The 20,140-nt window shown below is 52.2% G+C and overlaps 2 protein-coding genes across 3 annotated transcripts in view; one reads left to right on the forward strand and one right to left on the reverse strand.

Moving 5' to 3' along the window:
- Nucleotides 1-8,419, forward strand: part of LOC114605746 (uncharacterized) — a 42,980-nt gene extending 34,561 nt beyond the window's left edge. Inside the window, exons 16-20 of the mRNA XM_077935613.1 lie at nt 706-915; nt 2,220-2,366; nt 3,364-3,468; nt 5,660-5,751; nt 8,079-8,419. Of these exons, the coding sequence (XP_077791739.1) occupies nt 706-915; nt 2,220-2,366; nt 3,364-3,468; nt 5,660-5,751; nt 8,079-8,166 (642 nt within the window). The 3' untranslated portion in view covers nt 8,167-8,419. The remainder of the gene's footprint in view (nt 1-705; nt 916-2,219; nt 2,367-3,363; nt 3,469-5,659; nt 5,752-8,078) is intronic.
- A 1,104-nt stretch (nt 8,420-9,523) lies between these two features.
- LOC114605929 (interferon-induced protein with tetratricopeptide repeats 5-like) lies at nt 9,524-14,858 on the reverse strand. Of its 2 annotated transcripts, none has more exons than XM_028747638.2 (2): nt 14,716-14,858; nt 9,524-11,652 (listed from the first exon to the last, which is right to left on the reverse strand). In XM_028747638.2, the coding sequence occupies exons 1-2, from the start codon at nt 14,718-14,720 to the stop codon at nt 10,269-10,271; spliced, it is 1,389 nt and encodes a 462-aa protein (XP_028603471.2). In that variant the 5' UTR covers nt 14,721-14,858; the 3' UTR covers nt 9,524-10,268. The 2 variants fall into 2 exon arrangements, with proteins under 2 accessions (XP_028603471.2, XP_077791524.1); XM_077935398.1 differs by lacking the exon at nt 14,716-14,858 and adding an exon at nt 13,690-13,793.
- Between the last annotated feature and the right edge of the window lie 5,282 nt (nt 14,859-20,140).

Below are 20,140 nucleotides of genomic sequence, written 5' to 3' on the forward strand. Positions count from 1 at the left end.
TGGTGGACTGAGCCAAATAATTGCCACCTCCTAGACTTGTTGGAAGCGAGAAGGAAGGGACAGAGCTGTACACCCCTTTGATGGAGATAAATTGAGGATTAAATCTATAAAACGTAATTTAAACCTCCTATCCCACATGTGTGGGGAGAAATATGAAAGTAAACAGACTGCAAATCCCTTTTAGCACTTATGCGCTTTTGCAGCTTACTAGGAATTAGAAAATCAAACCTTTTAACCCTCCTTATTTGTGGCCTGCTGACCTTTCCCCTCTGTCCCCTTTGCTAAGAATGAACCGCATGTTTTAGTAAAAACAAAAGGTTTACTTACATTTCATTGCAGGCAGCAAATACATCGGAGTAGTACGCAGGTGAAAATTCTCCTTTGTTACAAAATGGAAAATTAGTTTCCAAAATGAAGTCTGGGCTCTAAGCGGAGCCCTCGCTTGAAAGAAGAGAGGGAGAGACTGAGGCAAGGAGGAAGGAGAAACGATTAAGATCTTTTGTCCGATTTCCTGCCAAAATGGTATAGGGTGTAGGCCTGTCTTCTCCAGCAATACAGGAACTCTGTGAATCTTAAACTCTTCACAGGCTTATTTAACAAACATAATGGTCATTTTGACTGCAGATTTTCCCAGCCCCCTACCTGCCCTACTGCCCTAAGAGGGTTGCCCCTTTGCCACTGCTGAAGCAAGCTTACCACAGGTAGCAAAATGTCTCGGGCCAGCCCCAATCCCTCCCTGTCTTGATTCCTTTCTCTGCACCGTACCAGGACGGCGAAGTTGACATGAGTTCCACAGGCTCCATGATTTCTCCATTCTGGGAGGACCCAGCTGTTTACTCTGAGGCAGACAGCAGCTCCAGGGCAATGGCAGGCAGCTCCCGCAGTGCGGTTGCGGAAGAGGCAGGTGGGCACCAGGTAAGGAAAATGCAGCCTTTGCTTTTATCGATCTCACACCGTAAATTTTCTGCGTCAAGGAGGCAAGGAGGGAGAAGGTTTTTGGCCTGGGGGCCACATTCTCTCCTGCAGGGGCCACATAGTGGTGTGTGTGTGTGTGTGTGTGTGTGTGTGTATGTCATAGCTGTCAACTTACACATTTGAAAATAAGGGACCAGCAGCCTCGAAAATAAGGGATCAGCAACCAAAATAAGGGATTTTCCAAGCACAGGTATGTTCAACTTCTGAGCCCCTCCGAGCCAAAGGCAGAAAGCCCAGCCAGCAGCCAAACGAAGCCTCAAGCGGTGGTTCCCACAGCGCAGCAACCCGGCAAAGGGGATGCAGCAAGGAAAACCACCGTCACCTCTCTGCTGGGAAGCGCTGAGCAAAGGCGAGTCCCCAGGCAACGCGGCCGATTTGATTGGCACAAGGCATGCAAGCTCCACCCCCCAGTCGTTCTCAGACTCCTTATTGGGTGAGCAACGCAGCCAAGCAACCCAGTTGGAGCCTCCCTCCTCCCTGGCCGGCAAGGAGGGAGGGAGAGGAGCTGCTTCCTTTGAAACCTGGGAAATTTAAGGGACATCATCAATAAGGGACAGCAGCGGGACACGGCGCTGGGATAAGGGACTTTCCCGTCAAATAAGGGACGGTTGACAGCGATGGTGTGTGTGTGTGTGTGTGTGTGTGTGTAGGCACAAAATTGGTCCATGACCCCACATCGACATGTCATCTTCGTAAAGTAGGCTGGTTTCTACAACTCACCTGTCCTTCTGCGCTCCATCCAGGCAGCCTCAAAGTTGGGTGGAAGTTCTTGAGGAAGAGAGAGGTCTGGCCTGGGGCGAGAGAGTATTTGGGGGATGATTTCGTAAACTGGCTCGGTTCCAGTGGGAAATGCAGCTCAGGATATCTGGAAGAAGGGCCGGTCCTGAGAGGAGGCAGAGGGAGACCGTGGCCTCAGGTGGCAGATGCTGAACTTTTGCCTCAGGCAGCAACATGTCTTGAGCCGGCCCTGTCTGGAAGGTCCCAGGTGTGTCGTGGGTGGGATAGAGCTACCAGCACAGCGGCAGCCAACACGACGGCCTCTGGATCTTGCCGGACTACAACCCCGGTCCGCCCCAGCCAGCAGGCCCAATGGTTAGGCAAGAGCTGGGAGTCCGGCCAACGTTTGGAGGGTGCGTTTGCTGCCCCTGCGCTGTTGGGGAGCTTTTCCTTCGGGGTACGGAAGACCCTCCTGACTCGCCTTTGCCTTTGCACCCCTCCACCTTGCCCCCCGCCCTGCCCCACAGCCTCCCCGCCCTCGCCCACCGTGCCGGGAGAAGGCCTTTGTGTGGCTCTCCCACCAGGAGAAGGAGGCGGCTCTGCGGCGCTTGGCGGAACTTCAGGCCGAGGGAGAACGGCGGCACCAGCGGGACAAGGAGCGCCAGACCCTGCGGGTGAGACCAGGAGCATGGCGGAGAGGCAGTCGGGGGACTCCTCTTGTTTCGAACCCAGCACCCTTGAAATCCCCTGCTCAGGGGGGGCGCTATGATGGCTGTGCCTTCCAACGGCAGAAAGCACCAAACTCTGACCTGCTGCGCATGTGCACACACAGACCACCTCGTGTTTCGCATGTGCAGGAAGGCGCCAGCTCTCCTTGACACAGCGCTTGCCAACATAGCGCCCACTGGGTGACTACGACTCCCGTCGGCCATGCTGGCTGGGGCTGGCAGGAGTCATAGCTCCGAGTCTCTGGAGGGCACGAGGTTGGCGAAGGCTGCACTACCTATGCTGTGTCCTATCTGTGCACAGATCTACGTAGATAGTGTGGTGCAATGGTTAGAGCAGTGGCTTCCAAACATTTTAGGGCTGCCGCCCTGTTTGTTCCATAAACTCATCTCCAGTTATTCAGAGTAGCACGGACCACTAAGGAGGATAATAACTCAATAAAATTGAAAATGGTAACAATTGCACATTTATTTAAAGCCCAGCAAAAGCTGTTCTAATGAATACAACAAAATTGGTGAACTCGATGGTACCAGATTCGGGAATCTAATAATAATAATCTAATCTAATAATAATAATAATAATAATAATAATAATACCCCGTCCATCAGACTGGGTTTCCCCAGCCACTCTGGGCAGCTTCCAACAGGATATTAAAAACACGATAAAACACCAAAGATTAAAAACTTCCCTAAACAGGGCTGCCTTCAGATGTCTTCTAAAAGTCAGATAGTTGTTTATTTCCTTGACATCAGATGGGAGGGCGTTCCACAGGGCGGGTGCCACTACCAAGAAGGCCCTCTGCCTGGTTCGCTGTAACCTCACTTCCCACAGGGAGGGAACCGCCAGAAGGCCCTTGGAGCTGGACCTCAGTGCCCGGGCTGGACGATGGGGGTGGAGCTGCAAACCACCAGGAAATGCTGGGACAAATCCTCTCTTCCTTTTCAGTTCCAAGAGAGGCTGTCCATCGCCAAACACCGCAAATCTGAGGACGACCTTCTGGGAAGCAGTCCGGCAGAGTTCTGGCCTCTCCCATCAGAGTACGAGGGCCAGGTGAGGCCATTCCTCCGGGCTGAGGTCGGTTGTCTGTGGATGCCAAGGTCGTTTGAGAAACAACAATAGTAATTGTCAGAGCTGCCCGAGGTCCCAGCTCACAAAGGACCAACGCCAGTTCGTTGTTATATACAAAAGTCTTTATTGAAGTTCAGTTTTGCTTTCACAGCCGCAGCGCGCAGCTCTACGTCTCAAACTCTAGACCGCTGAAGCTCCGTCTGAATCTCCTCCCCCCAGACACCAGTTTAAGACTCTAGCCTTGCTCCACCTCTTCCTTTGCTCTTTCCTCCTCTGGTTCCGCCTGTCCGCTGGGGTCTTGCCCTTCCTAGACTCTTCTGACGCTGAGTCCCCTGAGTCTTCCCCCTGCCTCCGGCGGGCTTTAGGACCTGGTTCCCAATCCGGGTTTTCTGCTGTCCCGCGCGCCTGTACATTCGAACTTGGCGCGCGCGCCCAGCTGGCAACCTTCCTCCTGACCGTTACACTGCTCCTGTCACTGCTTCCCCCTTCGGGGGGGCTAGCTGGACCTGACCTCCCCTCCATTCCCCCACTCTCCGATAGAGGCGTGGTCAGCCCTGACTCATCTTCTCTCCCTGCTGGAGGAGACGCTGGCCCTGACACATGGGACTCTTCCCCCCCCCACTACGCTCTGGTGGGGAAGCTGGTCCTGATCTCCCGCTGCTGCTTTGGGAGTCCCCGCTGACCCCTTGTTTCTGGTGTGTCCCCCCTGGGACCCCCCTTGCCCTGACCATCGGCGCCCCCTTCTGGGAATCTTCTGATTCGCTGGAGAGGCTCATGGAATCTCTCGGGTCACTGTCATACTCCCCTACGCTGCCCTCAGATTCTTCCCCTTCGCTCTCCATTTCCTCTCTCCCCTGTGCCTCTGCTCCTGAGCCCCTGACAGTAATAATTTATTATTTATACCCCGCCCATCTGGCTGGGTTTCCCCAGCCACTCTGGGCAGCTTACAGCATATATAAAAATTGTAAAACATCAGACATTAAAAATTTCCCAATTCACAGCTGCCTTCAGATGTCTTCTAAAAGTTATGTAGTTCTTTATCTCCTTGACATCTGAAGGGAGGGTCATAGGGCGGGTGCCGCCACTGAAAAGTTATTCTGCCTGGTTCCCTGCAACCTCACATCTCGCAGTGAGGGAACCACCAGAAGACCCTCGGAGCTGGACCTCAGTGTCGGGGCAGAACGATAGGGGTGGAGACACTCCTTCAGGTATACTGGACTGAGGCCGTTTAGAGCCTTAAAGGTCAGCACCAACACTTGGAATTGTGCTCGGAAACGTACTGGGAGCCAATGTAGGTCTTTCAGGACCGGTGTTATATGGTCTTGGCGGCCGCCCCCAGTCACCAGTCCAGCTGCCGCATTCTGGATTAGTTGTAGTTTCCGGGTCACCTTCAAAGGTAGCCCCACATGGAGCGCATTGCAGTAGTCCAAGCAGGAGATAACCAGAGCATGCACCACTCTGGCAAGACACTCTGCGGGCAGGTAGGGTCTCATCCTGTGTACCAGATGGAGCTGGCAGACAGCTGCCCTGGACACAGAATGGACCTGCGCCTCCATGGACACCTGTGAGTCCAAAATGACCCGCAGAATGCACACCTGGCCCTTCAGGGGCACAGTTACCCCGTTCAGGACCAGGGAGTCCCCCACACCTGCCCAGGATTCTCTCTTCCTCCCCCTCCTGCCTCAGCCGCCAGCCATGGCGACAGCTCTAACACATTTGCCATTTTTATGGAGTACCCTTGAAACCAAATCCCCGCTGGGGTCATACCGCAATGTGCCGCATCAGAACTGCTTGCACCCTGCAGCGAGTCCAGAAATACCCGTCCACAGAGGAAGGTGCCTGTTGTGTCTCTGCACGATACAGGGGCTCTGCCTTCTGCCTCCTTTCCAGCAGCTCCTTCCCCATCTCAGCAGAAGAGGTGACCTCGCTTCCGTCACTCCCAGTGCAGGGATGCAACTGAACCGCTCGCCCAGGAAAGAGTGTGCCCACCGCATCTCTGCACGGGACCCTGTTCTGAGTTTTCCAATGTCAGGTTCTGGTTCTTGTAGATTTACTGGGATGGCTCCATGGGTGGGTTTGGGTATCATCTTGCCTGGGCCATGTCTGCGTCCTAAGAGACGTCTCCTTGGCAGCTGTGAGGGGAGCCAGTGTAACTTTGCGTTTCCCGTTCCAGCAAGACCAGGCTGGACAGAAAACCGCAGTGAAACGTCACTTGGAGAAGGTGAAGAGAGAGCGGACCTATGTCATGCAGTCCAAGAGGGAGAGGTAAGGAAGGAGGGGGGGAATCAATATCTGCCCTGGACCCCTAATCTGTGTCTAGTTCTGTGCACCCCAGTTTAAGAAAGTGGAAAGAGGAGGGCCAGCAAGATGATAAAATTGCCTAGGAACCAAGCCCGATTGAGGGAGTTGGGGATGTTTAGCCTGGATACTGGATGTTTAACCTGGGACACGGGTGGCGCTGTGGTCTAAGCCACAGAGCCTAGGGCTTGCCGATCAGAAGGTTGGCGGTTCGAATCCCCGTAACGGGGTGAGCTCCCGTTGCTCGGTCCCTGCTCCTGCCAATCTAGCAGTTCGAAAGCACATCGAGTGCAAGTAGATAAATAGGTACCACTCTGGCGGGAAGGTAAACGGCGTTTCTGTGCGCTGCTCTGGTTCACCAGAAGCAGCTTAGTCATGCTGGCCACATGACCCAGAAGCTGTACGCCGGCTCCCTCAGCCTATAGAGCGAGATGAGCGCGCAACCCCAGAGTCGGTCACGACTGGACCTAATGGTCAGGGGTCCCTTTACCTTTACCTTTAGCCTGGATAAAAGGAGACCGAGAGGAGACATAAGAGCCATTTTCAACTATCTCAAGGGCTGCCCCATGGAAAAGAGGCTAGGATCCGAACCAAGGGATTACAAGAAAAGATACTGAACATCAGGAAGAACTTTCCTGGCCATTCAGCACTGGAAAGGATGATCTCAAAGGGGACGGGCAATCCTTCCTTGGAGACTTTTAAACAGAGGTTGGATGGCCACCTCTCCAGGATTCTTCAGTTGCAATTCCTGCATTGCAGGGGTTGGTCTAGATGTCCTTTGGGGGTTCCTTACAACCTCACAGATCTGTGATTCTATGAAAGGTGCCCAGGCTAAAAACGCAGGAGGAGCCCGGCTGCTGGCTCAGAACAAGAGTTCGTCCAGCCCGGCGTCATTCTGGCAATCTAGCAGCCTGTCTAAACCTGGCGCCCTCCGGAGGATTCGCACTACAGTTTCCGTCAGCTCCAGCCAGCGTGGTTGTGTAGCCCGCCGTGTGGGCTGGGGCTGCTGGGAATTATAGTTCAGACCACCTGGAGGGCACCAGCTTGGGGAAAGTTGCAAAGAAGCAATAAAAACCAAGGGGATGAGAGAGGCTTGAGAGGCCATCTTTTGTTCCCCTTACATGAGAGCTCCACCCTGAAGCATGTGAAGCGAGAATGATTTTTGAGCATGTGCAAAGTGCATGCCCCTCCCCGAACCAGTAAACACTTCTGGGGCGAAGGTGGAGGCTCCCCAAGTGGGGGGGGGGGATCCCAGCTGAAAACCCAGCGAAATCTCCTTTGCTAGCGTGGAGTGTCGGATTAGGACCTGGGAGACCAGGGTTCGAATCCCCACCATAACTGTCAAGCGTCCCTTATTTGGCGTCCAGTTTCTGGGATGCGGGCGGCTCGAGCCCACCTGGCTGGGGCCTCGCGCCGGCTCTGCTGCTCTCCCGCTGGGAAGGTCAAGCGCAATATTGCATAGATTTGCAAAAAAAGAGAGACAAGCAGCGCCAGCGGGGCCGGAGCGGGCAGCAGGGTGCAACGGGCGGGAGGGAGATAGCGAGCTGTTGTCTCCTCTTCTTCCTTCTCTTCCTCCGCTCGGCTCTTCCTCCTCCTTTCTTCTAGGCGCGCCGTAGGGCTTGCTCGGTGTCTGTGTTTTGGGGGGGGCGGCGGCAGTTCATTCACGGCCGTCGCTCTCCGCGATTGCTTTTGGGGCGGGGGCTGAGGCTTGGAAACACTCCCCCCCCCCCGCCCCCGATCACATCTCCGGCGCGGCTTGCTTGTGGTGCCACGCTTTTTGCGCTGCTGGCACCTGCCCTTCTCGTCGTCCATCGCGGTTGGGGAGAAAAGAAAAGCGGAGACTGCGAGGAGATGGGGAGGACTTATATATATTTATGTGCTTTAAAATGAAATGAGAGCAGGCTTCCACGCAAAGGGTTAAACCCGCCGCTTTCCCTCCACGCACAAAGCGCAACTTTGGCGACGAGGAGGAGCAGAACTGTTGCTATCAGCTAAGCTCTTTACTTTGGGACCTGTGGTCCCTTATTTTGGCTGCTGATCCCTTATTTTCGAGGCTGCTGGTCCCTTATTTTCAAATCTGTAAGTTGACAGCTATGATCCCCACAGGGGCACAAAGCTTGCGGGGGGTGGTGGTGGTGGACGTTGGGCATCTGCCCCCCCCCCGACACTCAGCCTTGGGTTGTTGTGGGGATTAAATGAGGAGGGGGAGAACTCTGCACAGCAAACCTCAAACTCCTTGGGGGCAAAGGAGGGGTGTGTGTAAACGCCCCACAAGATCTGTCTCCATCCCGCAGGAACACGCTGCGATTCAAGGAGCTCCTGAACCCACGGGTGGCCGAAGGAGAGGAAATTCCTGAGCAAGAACAGACTGGAGACTCGTGAACAGAGCAGGAGGAGGACCTGCCCCTCAGATCCGCCCCCCTTCTGCCTGCCTTCCTGCAGGACTCACCTTCCTCATGCGTTTCTAAGCCTATTGCTATTTCAACTTTTCGAAAGCCTTCAATGGTTGTTCCGATTTTCCCTTTGCAATAATTGTATGGCTTCACCTCTGTTATGAGAATTCGAAGGTCTCAAATATAAATTAAACGCTCATAAATGTACAAGGCGGGACGCGGGTGGCGCTGTGGGTTAAACCACAGAGCCTAGGACTTGCTGATCAGAAGATCGGCGGTTCGAATCCCCGCGCTCAGTCCCAGCTCCTGCAAACCTAGCAGTTCGAAAGCACGTCAAAGTGCAAGTAGATAAATAGGTACCGCTCTGGCAGGAAGGTAAACGGCGTTTCTGTGCGCTGCTCTGGTTCGCCAGAAGCGGCTTTGTGCTGCTGGCCACATGACCCGGAAGCTGTACGCCAGCTCCCTCGGCCAATAAAGCGAGATGAGCGCCGCAACCCCAGAGTCGGCCACGACTGGACCTAATGGTCAGGGGTCCCTTTACCTTTATCTTTAAATGTACAAGGCAAACACATAAGTATATGAACCATGTGTCTGAAATAGTACAGGAGTGCAATCCTGAAGCCATTTTGACTCTCTCAATGACCTCAAATATTCCTCTGCGGGAAGGGAGGCAAATGGGGAACGCTTTCCCATTGTCTTTTTGCTTACAAACCCGGTCTTAAGGATGTATTTGTGTATGAATAGGGTGAGCCTGTGACCTGGATTCAGGAACTAAAGTATTAACCATCACAAAAGAATAGCCAGGCAATGCAATCAGTGACCATTATCAGGTGTCCTGGCAAACAGGATTTTTGCTGTAGACCACCTCCTTCTGTGATGTATGTTTGATGCTTTTTGGGGGTGGTCTTGGGCGACAGGGTGGGCAATTTCAAAAGTCTATTTAAGGGCTTGTGCACCATTGTTCTGGGTTCCTCCTCCCTCCTCCGTGGGGTCAGTGGGGACCCTGTTGCAACAGTTCCTTGAATAAAGATCAGGCTTACTGGCCGCTTTGCTTCTCAATATTCTCTGGTTGGCCTGTGTTATTTTCTGGAAGGGACCCAAAGGCTAATCTGTTTCAACCCCTGGCAATTCCTACTTGGCTTTAAACTGTTTGCAATATTGTGCAATGCCATCTTTCTATATATTAATAACTTGAATGGTTGCAACCCGCCCTGGGACCTTAGGGTGACGGCCAAGCAATATGTGGTCACCATAATCTTAATACTATTACGTGGCACCCAAATCTCTGAGCGGAGCGATATCCCAGGGCTCAGTTTCCTTGGAACAGGCAACAGTGGAGACCGTGGTGTCTTTAGGATATATGGTTTATTTGCACAGCATATGTACAACCTGAGCCCAAGATGGAGGGGCTCGCAGACTTAACACCCCAAAAGGTCTTGCTTCTTCCATACTGACAGCCTTGGAATCAAGCGCCAAACAAACTGATCATTGCACTGAACAGCCTTTGTCTAACTCGGAGTTTCCCAAACTTGAGTCTCCAGCTGCTTTTGGGCTACAATTCCCATCATCCTTGACCACTGGTCCTGCTAGCTAGTGATGATGGGAGTTGTAGTCTGGAGGGAAAAAAGATTGGGAAACCCATGTCTATTCAAGAGAAGGAATGGCAGTACTTAGCGTGGCAACTACAGCCATTATTCCACAAAGAAACTTGCTCCTTGGTTCAGCAATGGAATCCTCCATTGGATTTTAACCCTTGCAGGATCCAGGACTAAAAATAGTAGTAGTAGTAGTAGTAGTAGTAGTAGTAGTAGTAATAATAATAATAATAATAATAATAATAATAATAATAATAGCAATGCCACTTCTAGAAACAATCACATTTTTTGCAGATAAACACAACTGGAAGCTTTTTTCCTCTCCTTTAGTGCGGGGAGGGGACTGCAAAGAAACTTCATGGAAATCAGCTTTTCCCCAGCAAAACCTGCTGGAGGGTCCAGGGGCTGAGAGGCTGCAGGAAGAGCCTCTTCCCGAACTGGAAGGAAAGAGCCACCACCCCCTGCCTCTTTGCGAGTGTGTGAGTGTGGAGGTCCTTCACTGCTGGGCCCTGCTGTTCCCTCGCCACGAACCCCTTCGCCCTGATCCGTCCTGTTGACTTGTAACCTGAAGCCTTGTTTCTTTAAGGAAGCTGTAGACAGCGCTCGCTTGGTCCATTTCTCCGTCTTCCCTGAACATCCTCGCCAGGCTCTTCAGGCGAATTTCCAGCTGCTTCCTCTCAAGGGAGTGGTCTCCGGGGATCCTGGCGGCCACCTGGTACATCTCTAAGGCCTGGCTCTTCATCCCCTTCTTGTGGAGGAGGAAGTCCCCCCAGTGCATGTAGATGGACTTCTGGCATCTCTTGCTGGCTCCCGGGAGATCCTCCATCAGGTTCAGGTAGATCTCTTCCTCGTAAGCTGGTGACCTCTCGCCGTAAGCTTTTGCCAGCTTCAACTGGGTAAAGATGGAGAAAGGATCCACCTCCAGAGAGCGCTTGAAGCTCTCAATGGCAGCCTCGACGGCTTCTTCTCTGACATCGCCTGGAGAGAGCTCCAACATCTGTAGGTAGCACATGCCAAGGTCATAGTGTAGGAGATGGTAGCCGGGATCTAGGGCGATGGCCTTCTTCAGAATGGAAATGGCCTTCTTCAGAATGGAAATGGTCCGGAGAAGGGGTTGCTGCTTGTACAGCTTGGAGACGATTCGGAGGACTTCGGGGTTCACGCTCTCCTGGGTAACATCGTCCGCAAGGAAGAGCGCTCTTTCCGTGTCCACCGCCATAAGGGTCTGAGCCAAATAAGCTTTGGCTTCGTAGCTCTGCGGCTGGCGAGCGACGACTTCTTCCAGCAACTTCTGGGCTTCTTCCCGTTTTTCGGCGGTCCAGGAATGAGTGTAGGAGGCATAAACGGAGATGGCCAGTCCGGCCTGGAACTCCTCGTTGGACTCTTCCGCCTCCAGCGCCTTCCGGAAACATTCTGCGGCCTCATCACCGTTCCGGAAGCCCCCGGCCAGGAGGGACCAGCCTTTCTGAGCGTGGACTTCAGGGATCATCGCAGAGTAGGCCTCTGGGCTGGCCAAGGACCGGCAGATGTCGTGGATGCGTCCCAGGTAGAGGTCCACCATGTCGTAATTGACCAAGCGGTAGTAGACCCAGGCGTAGTTGCCGTAGGTCACCAGGGCCTGGCGGGAGAAGTTGGCGGGGTGGTCCCGCCTCAGAGCCCCCTCTGCTTCTCGGAGGCTGTCCAGGGCCTCCTCGTAGTTCCCCTGGAAGTCCTGGAGGTAGGCCCTCATGGCAAGGTAGGTGCCTCGGTTGCGGTGCGAGGTGTGCTGGGCCTGCGGGGCCAGAGTCTGCAGGATGTGCAAGGCATCCACCTTGTCCTTGATCTCGAAGTCCCAGGTGAAGTGGCACTGCAAGCTCTCCAGTTTCGATCTCAGAGGTCGGCTGCAGAGGGAAGAGGCAGGGAGGGAGGGAGAGAGATCGAGAAAGGGTGAGGGACACTCTTGAGAGGATTTACAGTCGTACCTCGGGTTACAGTCATTTCAGGTTACATACGCTTCAGGTTACAGACTCCACTAACCCAGAAATAGTACCTCGGGTTAAGAACTTTGCTTCAGGATGAGCACAGAAATTGCACGGTGGCGGCAGCAGGAGGCCCCATTAGCTAAAGTGGTGCTTCAGGTTAAGAACAGTTTCAGGTTAAGAACGGACCTCACCTCCAGAACAAATTAAGTACTTAACCCGAGGTACCACTGTACAGTCGTACCTCAGCTCCCGAACGCCTTGGGAGTCAAACGTTTTGGCTCCCGAACGATTGAAAACGGGAAGTGAGTGTTCCGGTTTTCCAAAGTTCTTCCTGAAGCCAATGCTTCCTGAAGCCATGCTTTAGAAGTTGACTTCTGGAATGGATTCTGTTCGACTTCTGAGGTACGACTGTATAATGAATTGGTTTTTTTGGTTTTTTTTAAGTACCTTTCCAAAACCAACAAACCGGAGTCCTTTTTGTTGGGGATAATTCAGAGGGAAATTCCCAGGTGTCAAAAAAAGGCTATTTATGTATGTTACTGAAGGGACGCAGGTGGCGCTGTGGGTTAAACCACAGAGCCTAGGGCTTGCTGATCAGAAGGTCAGCGGTTCGAATCCCCACGACGGAGTGAGCTCCCGTTGCTCGTTCCCTGCTCCTGCCAACCTAGCAGTTCAAAAGCACGTCAAAGTGCAAGTAGATAAATAGGTACCACTCCAGCGGGAAGGTAAACGGCGTTTCTGTGCGCTGCTCTGATTCGCCAAAAGCGGCTTAGTCCTGCTAGCCACATGACCCGGAAGCTGTACGCCGGCTCCCTTGGCCAGTAAAACGAGATGAGCGCCGCAATCCCAGAGTCGGCCACGACTGGACCTAATGGTCAGGGGTACCTTTACCTTTATGTATGCTACTACAGCAGCCTGTGTTTTGCTAGCCCCAAAATGGAAACCGAGCGAGGTCCCAACCAAAGAAGAATGGAAACTTGAACTGATGGAATATGCGCAGCTTGCAGATTTGACATACAGAATAAGAGAGCAAGAAGCATGTATGTTTAAAGATGGCTGGAAAATGTTTACTGGTTATATGGGTGAAAGTTGTATACATTTAGAAATGCCGGCAGCCTTAAGGTAAATTCATAGAATCATAGAGTTGGAAGAGACCCCAAGGGCCATCGAGTCCAACCCCCTGCCAAGCAGGAAACACCATCAGAGCACTCCTGACATATGGTTGTCAAGCCTCTGCTTAAAGACCTCCAAAGAAGGAGACTCCACCACACTCCTTGGCAGCAAATTCCACTGTCGAACAGCTCTTACTGTCAGGAAGTTCTTCCTAATGTTTAGGCGGAATCTTCTTTCAACAGGGCAAATAAGTTTTGATGGTGTAACAATGGAATACGGAATGGTTTAGGTCATTCACAATATGCAGGGATGTACAGTAGGCAAAATGAACCACGGAAACAAGGGAAGGGAAGTCAATGATCTGAGGTTGTTTAAATGAATATCTTGAAATGTAAATTAGAAAAATCTAATAAAACTATAAATAAAGAGCGAGAAAGGGTGAAGGGGTGCTGCGGGCAGGAGTTCTTTGCCCAAAAGGGCCCAGAAGATTTAGGATTTAGACTTGGTTGTCACTGGAATGTGGCCTCTTGCCAAAAAAGGAAGGGTCACACCTGTTGCCCCGCCCACTTTTAACAATAGGCCCGCCCACTTTGCACCGAGGCCCCACCCACTTTTATCCCTAGGCCCTGCCCACCCGAGCAGGTGCTTCCCCCTACTGCCTAGATTTGGCCAAAGAGTGTCAGAGTAAAAGCTTCGTCGGTAGAGCAGGAGACTCTGGATCTCCGGGTTGTGGGTTTGAGCCCCACCTGGGGTAAAAGATCCCTGCACTTCAGGGGGTTGGACTAGATGACCCACGGGGTCCCTTCCAACTCTACAGTTCCACGATCCTATCTCCAGCCCTACCTGCAGATGCCATCAGGGGACCACAGGATTTGAGAGTTGCAAGGGACCCCAAGGGTCATCTAGTCCAGCCCCGAGACCTTCTGCATGCAAAGCGCAGGAATTCGAGGAAAACAAAAGTCCTTTGGAGGTTTTTAAGCAGGGCTGGGATGGCCACCTGCCAGGGATTCTTTAGCTGAGATTCCTGCCTTGCAGGGGGCTGGACTAGATGACTCTGGGGGTCCCTTCCAACTCCACAACTCCATGATCTCCAGTGCCAGAGGCAGCCTGCCTCTGAGACTGTGCGCACACCATCCTTCAAAGCACATTGAAAGTGCGCACGCACTGCCAGAACCCTGGGAACTGAAGGATGCTTGGAAATGCCCCTCTGATGTGTAAACTGCAGTTAACAGGATTCTTTCTGGGTGTGTGTGTGTGGGGGGGGGGTGCTTCAGGGAAACATCCCTGGGGGTTCTTTTCCTCAGTACAGTGGTACCTCGGGTTAAGAACTTAATTCGTTCCGGAGGTCCGTTCTTAACCTGAAACTGTTCTTAACCTGAAGCACCACTTTAGCTAATGGGGCCTCCTGCTGCCGCCGCACGATTTCTGTTCTCATCCTGAAGCAAAGTTCTTAACCCGAGGTACTATTTCTGGGTTAGTGGAGTCTGCAACCTGAAGCGTCTGTAACCCGAGGCACCACTGTACTGTGAATGTGGTACACCACGAGGTGCACGGCCCCCCATATGCTAAAGTCATCTAGTCCAGCCCTGAAATCTTCTGCATGCGAAGCAGGTACTCTAACCACTGAGCCACAGCTGCCGCTCTCCTGATGTCGCGGGACTCCCGTTGCCCTTGCCCTTGGCCATGCTGGCTGCCGAAGCTGGGGTCCAGCAACACCCAACTTGCATTGCAGGGGGCCAGGCTATTCGGGGTGGGCGTTTCCCTCCCATCTCTCCCATTCTGGGATTCTAACTCCTGCAGCACTAAATGCAGAACGGGAGGTCTTTAAGCCGGAGGAGTCAGATCTACGCAGGGGGAGTCCCTGCTTACCTCATTTTCCCTTTTCCAGAGAGGAGGCTGAATTTCGCAGGAAGCCAACTTTCCCTCGCCAGCGGTCCAGCACTCTGCAGGATGCTACCTCCGTCTGCGAACTTTTGCCTCGCCCTCTCAGATTATATAAGCAACGCAGTGAGCTCACTCGGACAGAATAGAAACCGAAACTCAAAAGAGAGATCCGTTTCCTGTTTGTGGAGAGGAATGTTCCTGGGCTGCTTGCAAAGTCTCCAAGCGCAACATTTAATTTTAATTTTAATTTTCCCCCCAAGCGCAACATTTTTGCCCCCCACTCGCGGAAATGAGTAAATCAGGGTTTAAACGGGGGCCATACGGCAAAACTGTATCTTGGCTCTCCCCTGCAGACGATGCAAGGCTCCTCCCGGTTCGTTTTGCTCTCCATCCTTGCCTGCTCACGCCCCAGTCCGCTCCCCGATTCCCCCGCGCCTCCCCGCTTTCCTCCCCATCCCGATCCCATGTGCACAAGGTCGGGAGGGATCCTCAATCCACACTTGCAAGATCTCCTCTGCTCGGCAGTGCAGCATCTGAGCCAAATAGCTGCCTCCGAACCTCTGCGAGGCTTTGCAGAATTAGCTGTTGTTGTTTAGTCGTTTAGTCGTGTCCGACTCTTCGTGACCCCCTGGACCCGAGCACGCCAGGCCCTCCTGTCTTCCACTGCCTCCCTCATGCTGGTAGCTTCGACAACACTATGCAACCATCTCGTCCTGTCGTCCCCTTCTCATTGTGCCCTCCATCTTTCCCAACATCAGGGTCTTTTCCAGGAAGTCTTCTCTTCTCATGAGGTGGCCAAAGTCTTGGAGCCTCAGCTTCAGAATCTGTCCTTCCAGTGAGCACTCAGGGCTGATTTCCTTCAGAATGGAGAGGTTTGATCTTCTTGCAGTCCATGGGACTCTCAAGAGTCTCCTCCAGCACCAGAATTCAAAAGCATCCATTCTTCGGCAATCAGCCTTCTTTATGGTCCAGCTCTCACTTCCATACATCACTACTGGGAAAACCATGGCTTTAACTATACAGACTTTTGTTGGCAAGGTGATGTCTCTGCTTTTTAAGATGCTGTCTAGGTTTCTCATTGCTTTTCTCCCAAGAAGCAGGCGTCTTTTAATTTCGTGACTGCTGTCACCATCTGCCGTCATCACGGAGCCCAAGAAAGTAAAATCTCTCACTGCCTCCATTTCCTCCCCTTCTATTTGCCAGGAGGTGATGGGCCCAGTGGCCGTGATCTTCGTTTTTTTGATGTTGAGCTTCAGACCATATTTTGCGCTCTCCTCTTTCACCCTCATTAAAAGGTTCTTTAATTCTTCCTCACTTTCTGCCATCAAGGTTGTGTCATCTGCATATCTGAGGTTGTTGGTATTTCTAGTTTCTCTTTTTCTCCTGATTCCAGGCATGTCTACTTGGAAGTAAGCCCCAGGCTGGCCACGGAGGAGAAACCTGCAAAGGGGGGGGGGCGAAGGGGAGAGGCTCCAAGGGCGAGGGGCATGGCTGCTGGAACAGAGCACCCAGACAGCGGTGCCCACCTTGGGGCTGAAAACCAGGCAGGTGTTGGTCCAAGCCGGCAAAAGGCCTCCTTGATTCTCCATTTGCAGTGCAGCACCTTCAGAGCTGCCTGGGCCGGAGGATGGAGTTTTGTGGCATTGCGAAGAAGCGTGCTAAGCTTTTAAATGAACTCCTTTTGAGGTTGCAAATAAAGGTTTGTGGGGCTGTGGTCTAAAGTTAAACACCGAGCCTCTTAGACTTGCTGATCGGAAGGTTGGCGGTTCGAATCCCCGCGACGGGGTGAGCTCCCGTTGCTCTGCTCCAGCTCCTGCCAACCTAGCAGTTCAAAAGCACGCCAGGGCAAGTAGATAAATAGGTACCACTGCGGCGGGAAATGGCATTTCCATGCGCTCTGGTTTCCATCACAGTGTTCCATTGTGCCAGAAGCGGTTTAGTCATGCTGGCCACACGACTTGGAAAGCTGTCTGTTCTAAGAATTCTAAGATCTCAAATATAAATTAAACATTCATAAATGTGCAAGGCAAACACATATATAAGTATTATATATTATAATACTTATTACACATATTATACATATATAAGTATATGAACCACGTTTCTGAAATAGTACAGGAGAGCAATCCTGAAGCCATTTGGACTCTGCCAATGACCTCAGAGGAACGTGGGTGGAGCTGTGGGTTAAACCACAGAGCCTAGGACTTGCCGATCAGAAGGTCGGCGGTTCGAATCCCCGCGACGGGGTGAGCTCCCGTTGCTCGGTCCCTGCTCCTGCCAACCCAGCAGTTCGAAAGCACCTCAAAGTGCAAGTAGATAAATAGGTACCGCTCTGGCGGGAAGGTAAACGGCGTTTCCGTGCGCTGCTCTGGTTCGCCAGAAGCGGCTTAGTCATGCTGGCCACATGACCTGGAAGCTGTACGCCAGCTCCCTTGGCCAATAAAGCGAGATGAGTGCCGCAACCCCAGAGTCAGTCACAACTGGACCTAATGGTCAGGGGTCCCTTTACCTTTTTACGGTTTGAACCATGTGTCTTTGCTTCACAGTAAGTCCCACTGGGCAGCTCAGCCAGCCCCACCCTTCCCCCATATTGCAGTTATGCATATATAGGGTGAGGAGGGAAAACACTGATGTAGAATAGGATGTCCCTATTTTTATCAGAGGAATGTTGGCAGGTCTGTGTTTGTCACCTGCTCCTCCCGACAGGCTGGCACGTAGCCGCTGCTTCACTTCATAAGTGCATCCGAAGATCTGTCTGGTTGCAGGATTAGGCCCAAAGTGGGGAGCTCACAAGCAGGGAATGAGCAGGAGAACCCCCCCCCCCCTTTCCTTGTGTCTCAAACCCCTAGCCCATGGAACTGTCGAGTTGGAGGGGACCCAAGGGTCATCTAGTCCAACCCCTGCAACTAAAGCATACATGACAGGTGTCTGCCCTTGCGAGGTGACAAAACTGTTCCTTTGCTGGAAGAAAAGCAACATCGGGAGCGGAGAGCCCTTTCTCTTGTGAGTTTCCTCTTATAAGTCTCAGTTTCCATTTCCCCCGGAACGAATTTGCATTTCTCAAGCACCCTCTGCTGTCCTTGCACAGAAGCTGCAACGTCCCAACTATGGCCAGGCTGACTCTAGGGGGAAAGACCACCCTTCCTTGGAGGAAATGGTCCTGGGGGAAGGCAGAATGAAGGAGGCAAGCGCCCACTTCTCTGAATCCTGCTTCTGTTCAGTTGGGAGGGAGTGTGTCCGTTCTCTGAGCCACCAGGTCCCAATTTCAGATTATTTCCTACTTTTCAGACTGCAGAGAGAGCCAAGCAGGGCCTGGGGGTTCCTCTGCCTGACGTAACTGGAAGCCTTTTTTGGACCGTTCAAAGAACTATTATAATAATGACAAATTTGCAAGCAGGATTTGAACAACAGAGATTATTGTGTTATGATTTGGATAGAAGAGTGAAGACAGGGGGCAGCAATGGGGAGGGAGGGAAAACATCACAGAAAATGGAAGGGGAAGTTGATAATATGTTATTATTAGTACAGTGATACCTCGGGTTACGGGACGCGGGTGGCGCTGTGGGTTAAAACACAGAGCCTAGGACTTGCCGATCAGAAGGTCAGCCGTTTGAATCCCCGCGATGGGATGAGCTCCCGTTGCTCGGCCCCTGCTCCTGCCAACCTAGCAGTTTGAAAGCACAAAAAGTGCAAGTAGATAAATAGGTACCACTCCAGCGGGAAGGTAAACGGCGTTTCCGTGCACTGCTCTGGTTCTCCAGAAGCGGCTTAGTCCTGCTGGCCACATGACCCGGAAGCTGTACGCTGGCTCCCTCAGCCAATAAAACGAGATGAGCGCCGCAACCCCAGAGTCGGCCACGACTGGACCTAATGGTCAGGGGTCCCTTTACCTTTATGACCTCCCTTAATCCAGACACTAGACTTCTGTTGATGCAGCCTAGAATGGCATTAGCCTTTTTTGCTGCTGCATCACACTGTGGGCTCATGTTCAGCTTGTGGTCCACCAAGACCCCCAGATCCTTTTCCCAGGTACTGCTAGTGAGCCAGGTGTCCCCCATCCTATATTTGTGAATCTGGTTCTTCCTGCCTAAGGACAGAACCTGACATTTGTCCCTACGGAAATTCATTTTGTTAGTTTGGGCCCAGTTCTCCAAGCTGTGAAGGTCACCTTCATCCCCCTTCTCTCTGCCACCTCTAGGCCCAAGCAGAAAACACCTTTGTGCCAGAGAGATCCTTTTTTATTCATCCAGTGGAGCGATGGCAGACACCCTCTTCCACAATACATCCAGGCTGCGTCTCCCCATGGGGAGAGTGGGTTACAACCAGAGGGAGATTTGGGAGTGGTGGGCTCCCTGTGGAAGATCTTCCCATTCTGGTCTCCACCAAAACCTATTGGCCGATGGCAACGTCCGTCACCATTGGCACCTAGAAAGGCATCAATGAGGACTAGGATTGTGCTTGGCTTGCACAATCACTGCACACAGACACCACCAGGTGAGTTCTAGGAGGAAAATGACCAGGTAGAATAAATCCTGCAACTGAGACATTTTTTTGGGTTGTACATAATTCATTCTGGCTCCACGGTTCAAGTTTTTGGCTTGATTTTTGGGAGGCAGTGGAGAAGGCACAGAAGGAAGTCAGTGAGGACTAGAACCATGCTTCAAAATGAAGGCTAGAATTCTCCCCTGTGGAAGATCTTCCCATTCTGGTCTCCACCAAAACCCATTGGCCGATGGCAATGTCAGTCATCAATGGCATGTTAGAAAGGCATCAATGAGGACTAGGGTTGTGCTTCGCCCACTTCTCCAATGTTGAGGTCATTTTTTAACCCCGATTCTGTCTTGTGTGGCATTAGCTCCCCCCTCCCAGTTTGCAGCCCCCCCCCCCCCCCGCAAATCTGAGAAATGTTCTCTCTCTTCATTCATCCGAGTTATTTAGAAAGAAGGGGGCCCAAAAGCCATTGGCCGATGGCAACGTCAGTCAGCATTGGCACTTAGAAAAGCATCAATGAGGACTAGGATTGCACTTGGCTTGCACAATCAGTGCGCACAGACACCACCAGGCGAGTTCGAGGAGGAAAATGACCAGGTGGAATAAATCCTGCAACTGAGACATTTTTCTTGGTTGTACATAATTTATTCTGGCTCCACGGTTCAAGTTTTTGGCTTGATTTTTGGGAGGCAGTGGAAAAGGCACAGAAGGGAGTCAGTGAGGACTAGAACCATGCTTCAAAATGAAGGCTGGAATTCTCCCCTGTGGAAGATCTTCCCATTCTGGTCTCCACTTAAACCCATTGGCTGATGGCAATGTCAGTCATCAATGGCATGTTAGAAAGGCATCAATGAGGACTAGGATTGTGCTTCGCTTGCACAATCACTGCGCACAGACACCACCAGGTGAGTTCTAGGAG

Source organism: Podarcis muralis, chromosome 10, assembly GCF_964188315.1.
Source record: "Podarcis muralis chromosome 10, rPodMur119.hap1.1, whole genome shotgun sequence".
NCBI classification, from domain to species: Eukaryota; Metazoa; Chordata; class Lepidosauria; order Squamata; family Lacertidae; genus Podarcis; species Podarcis muralis.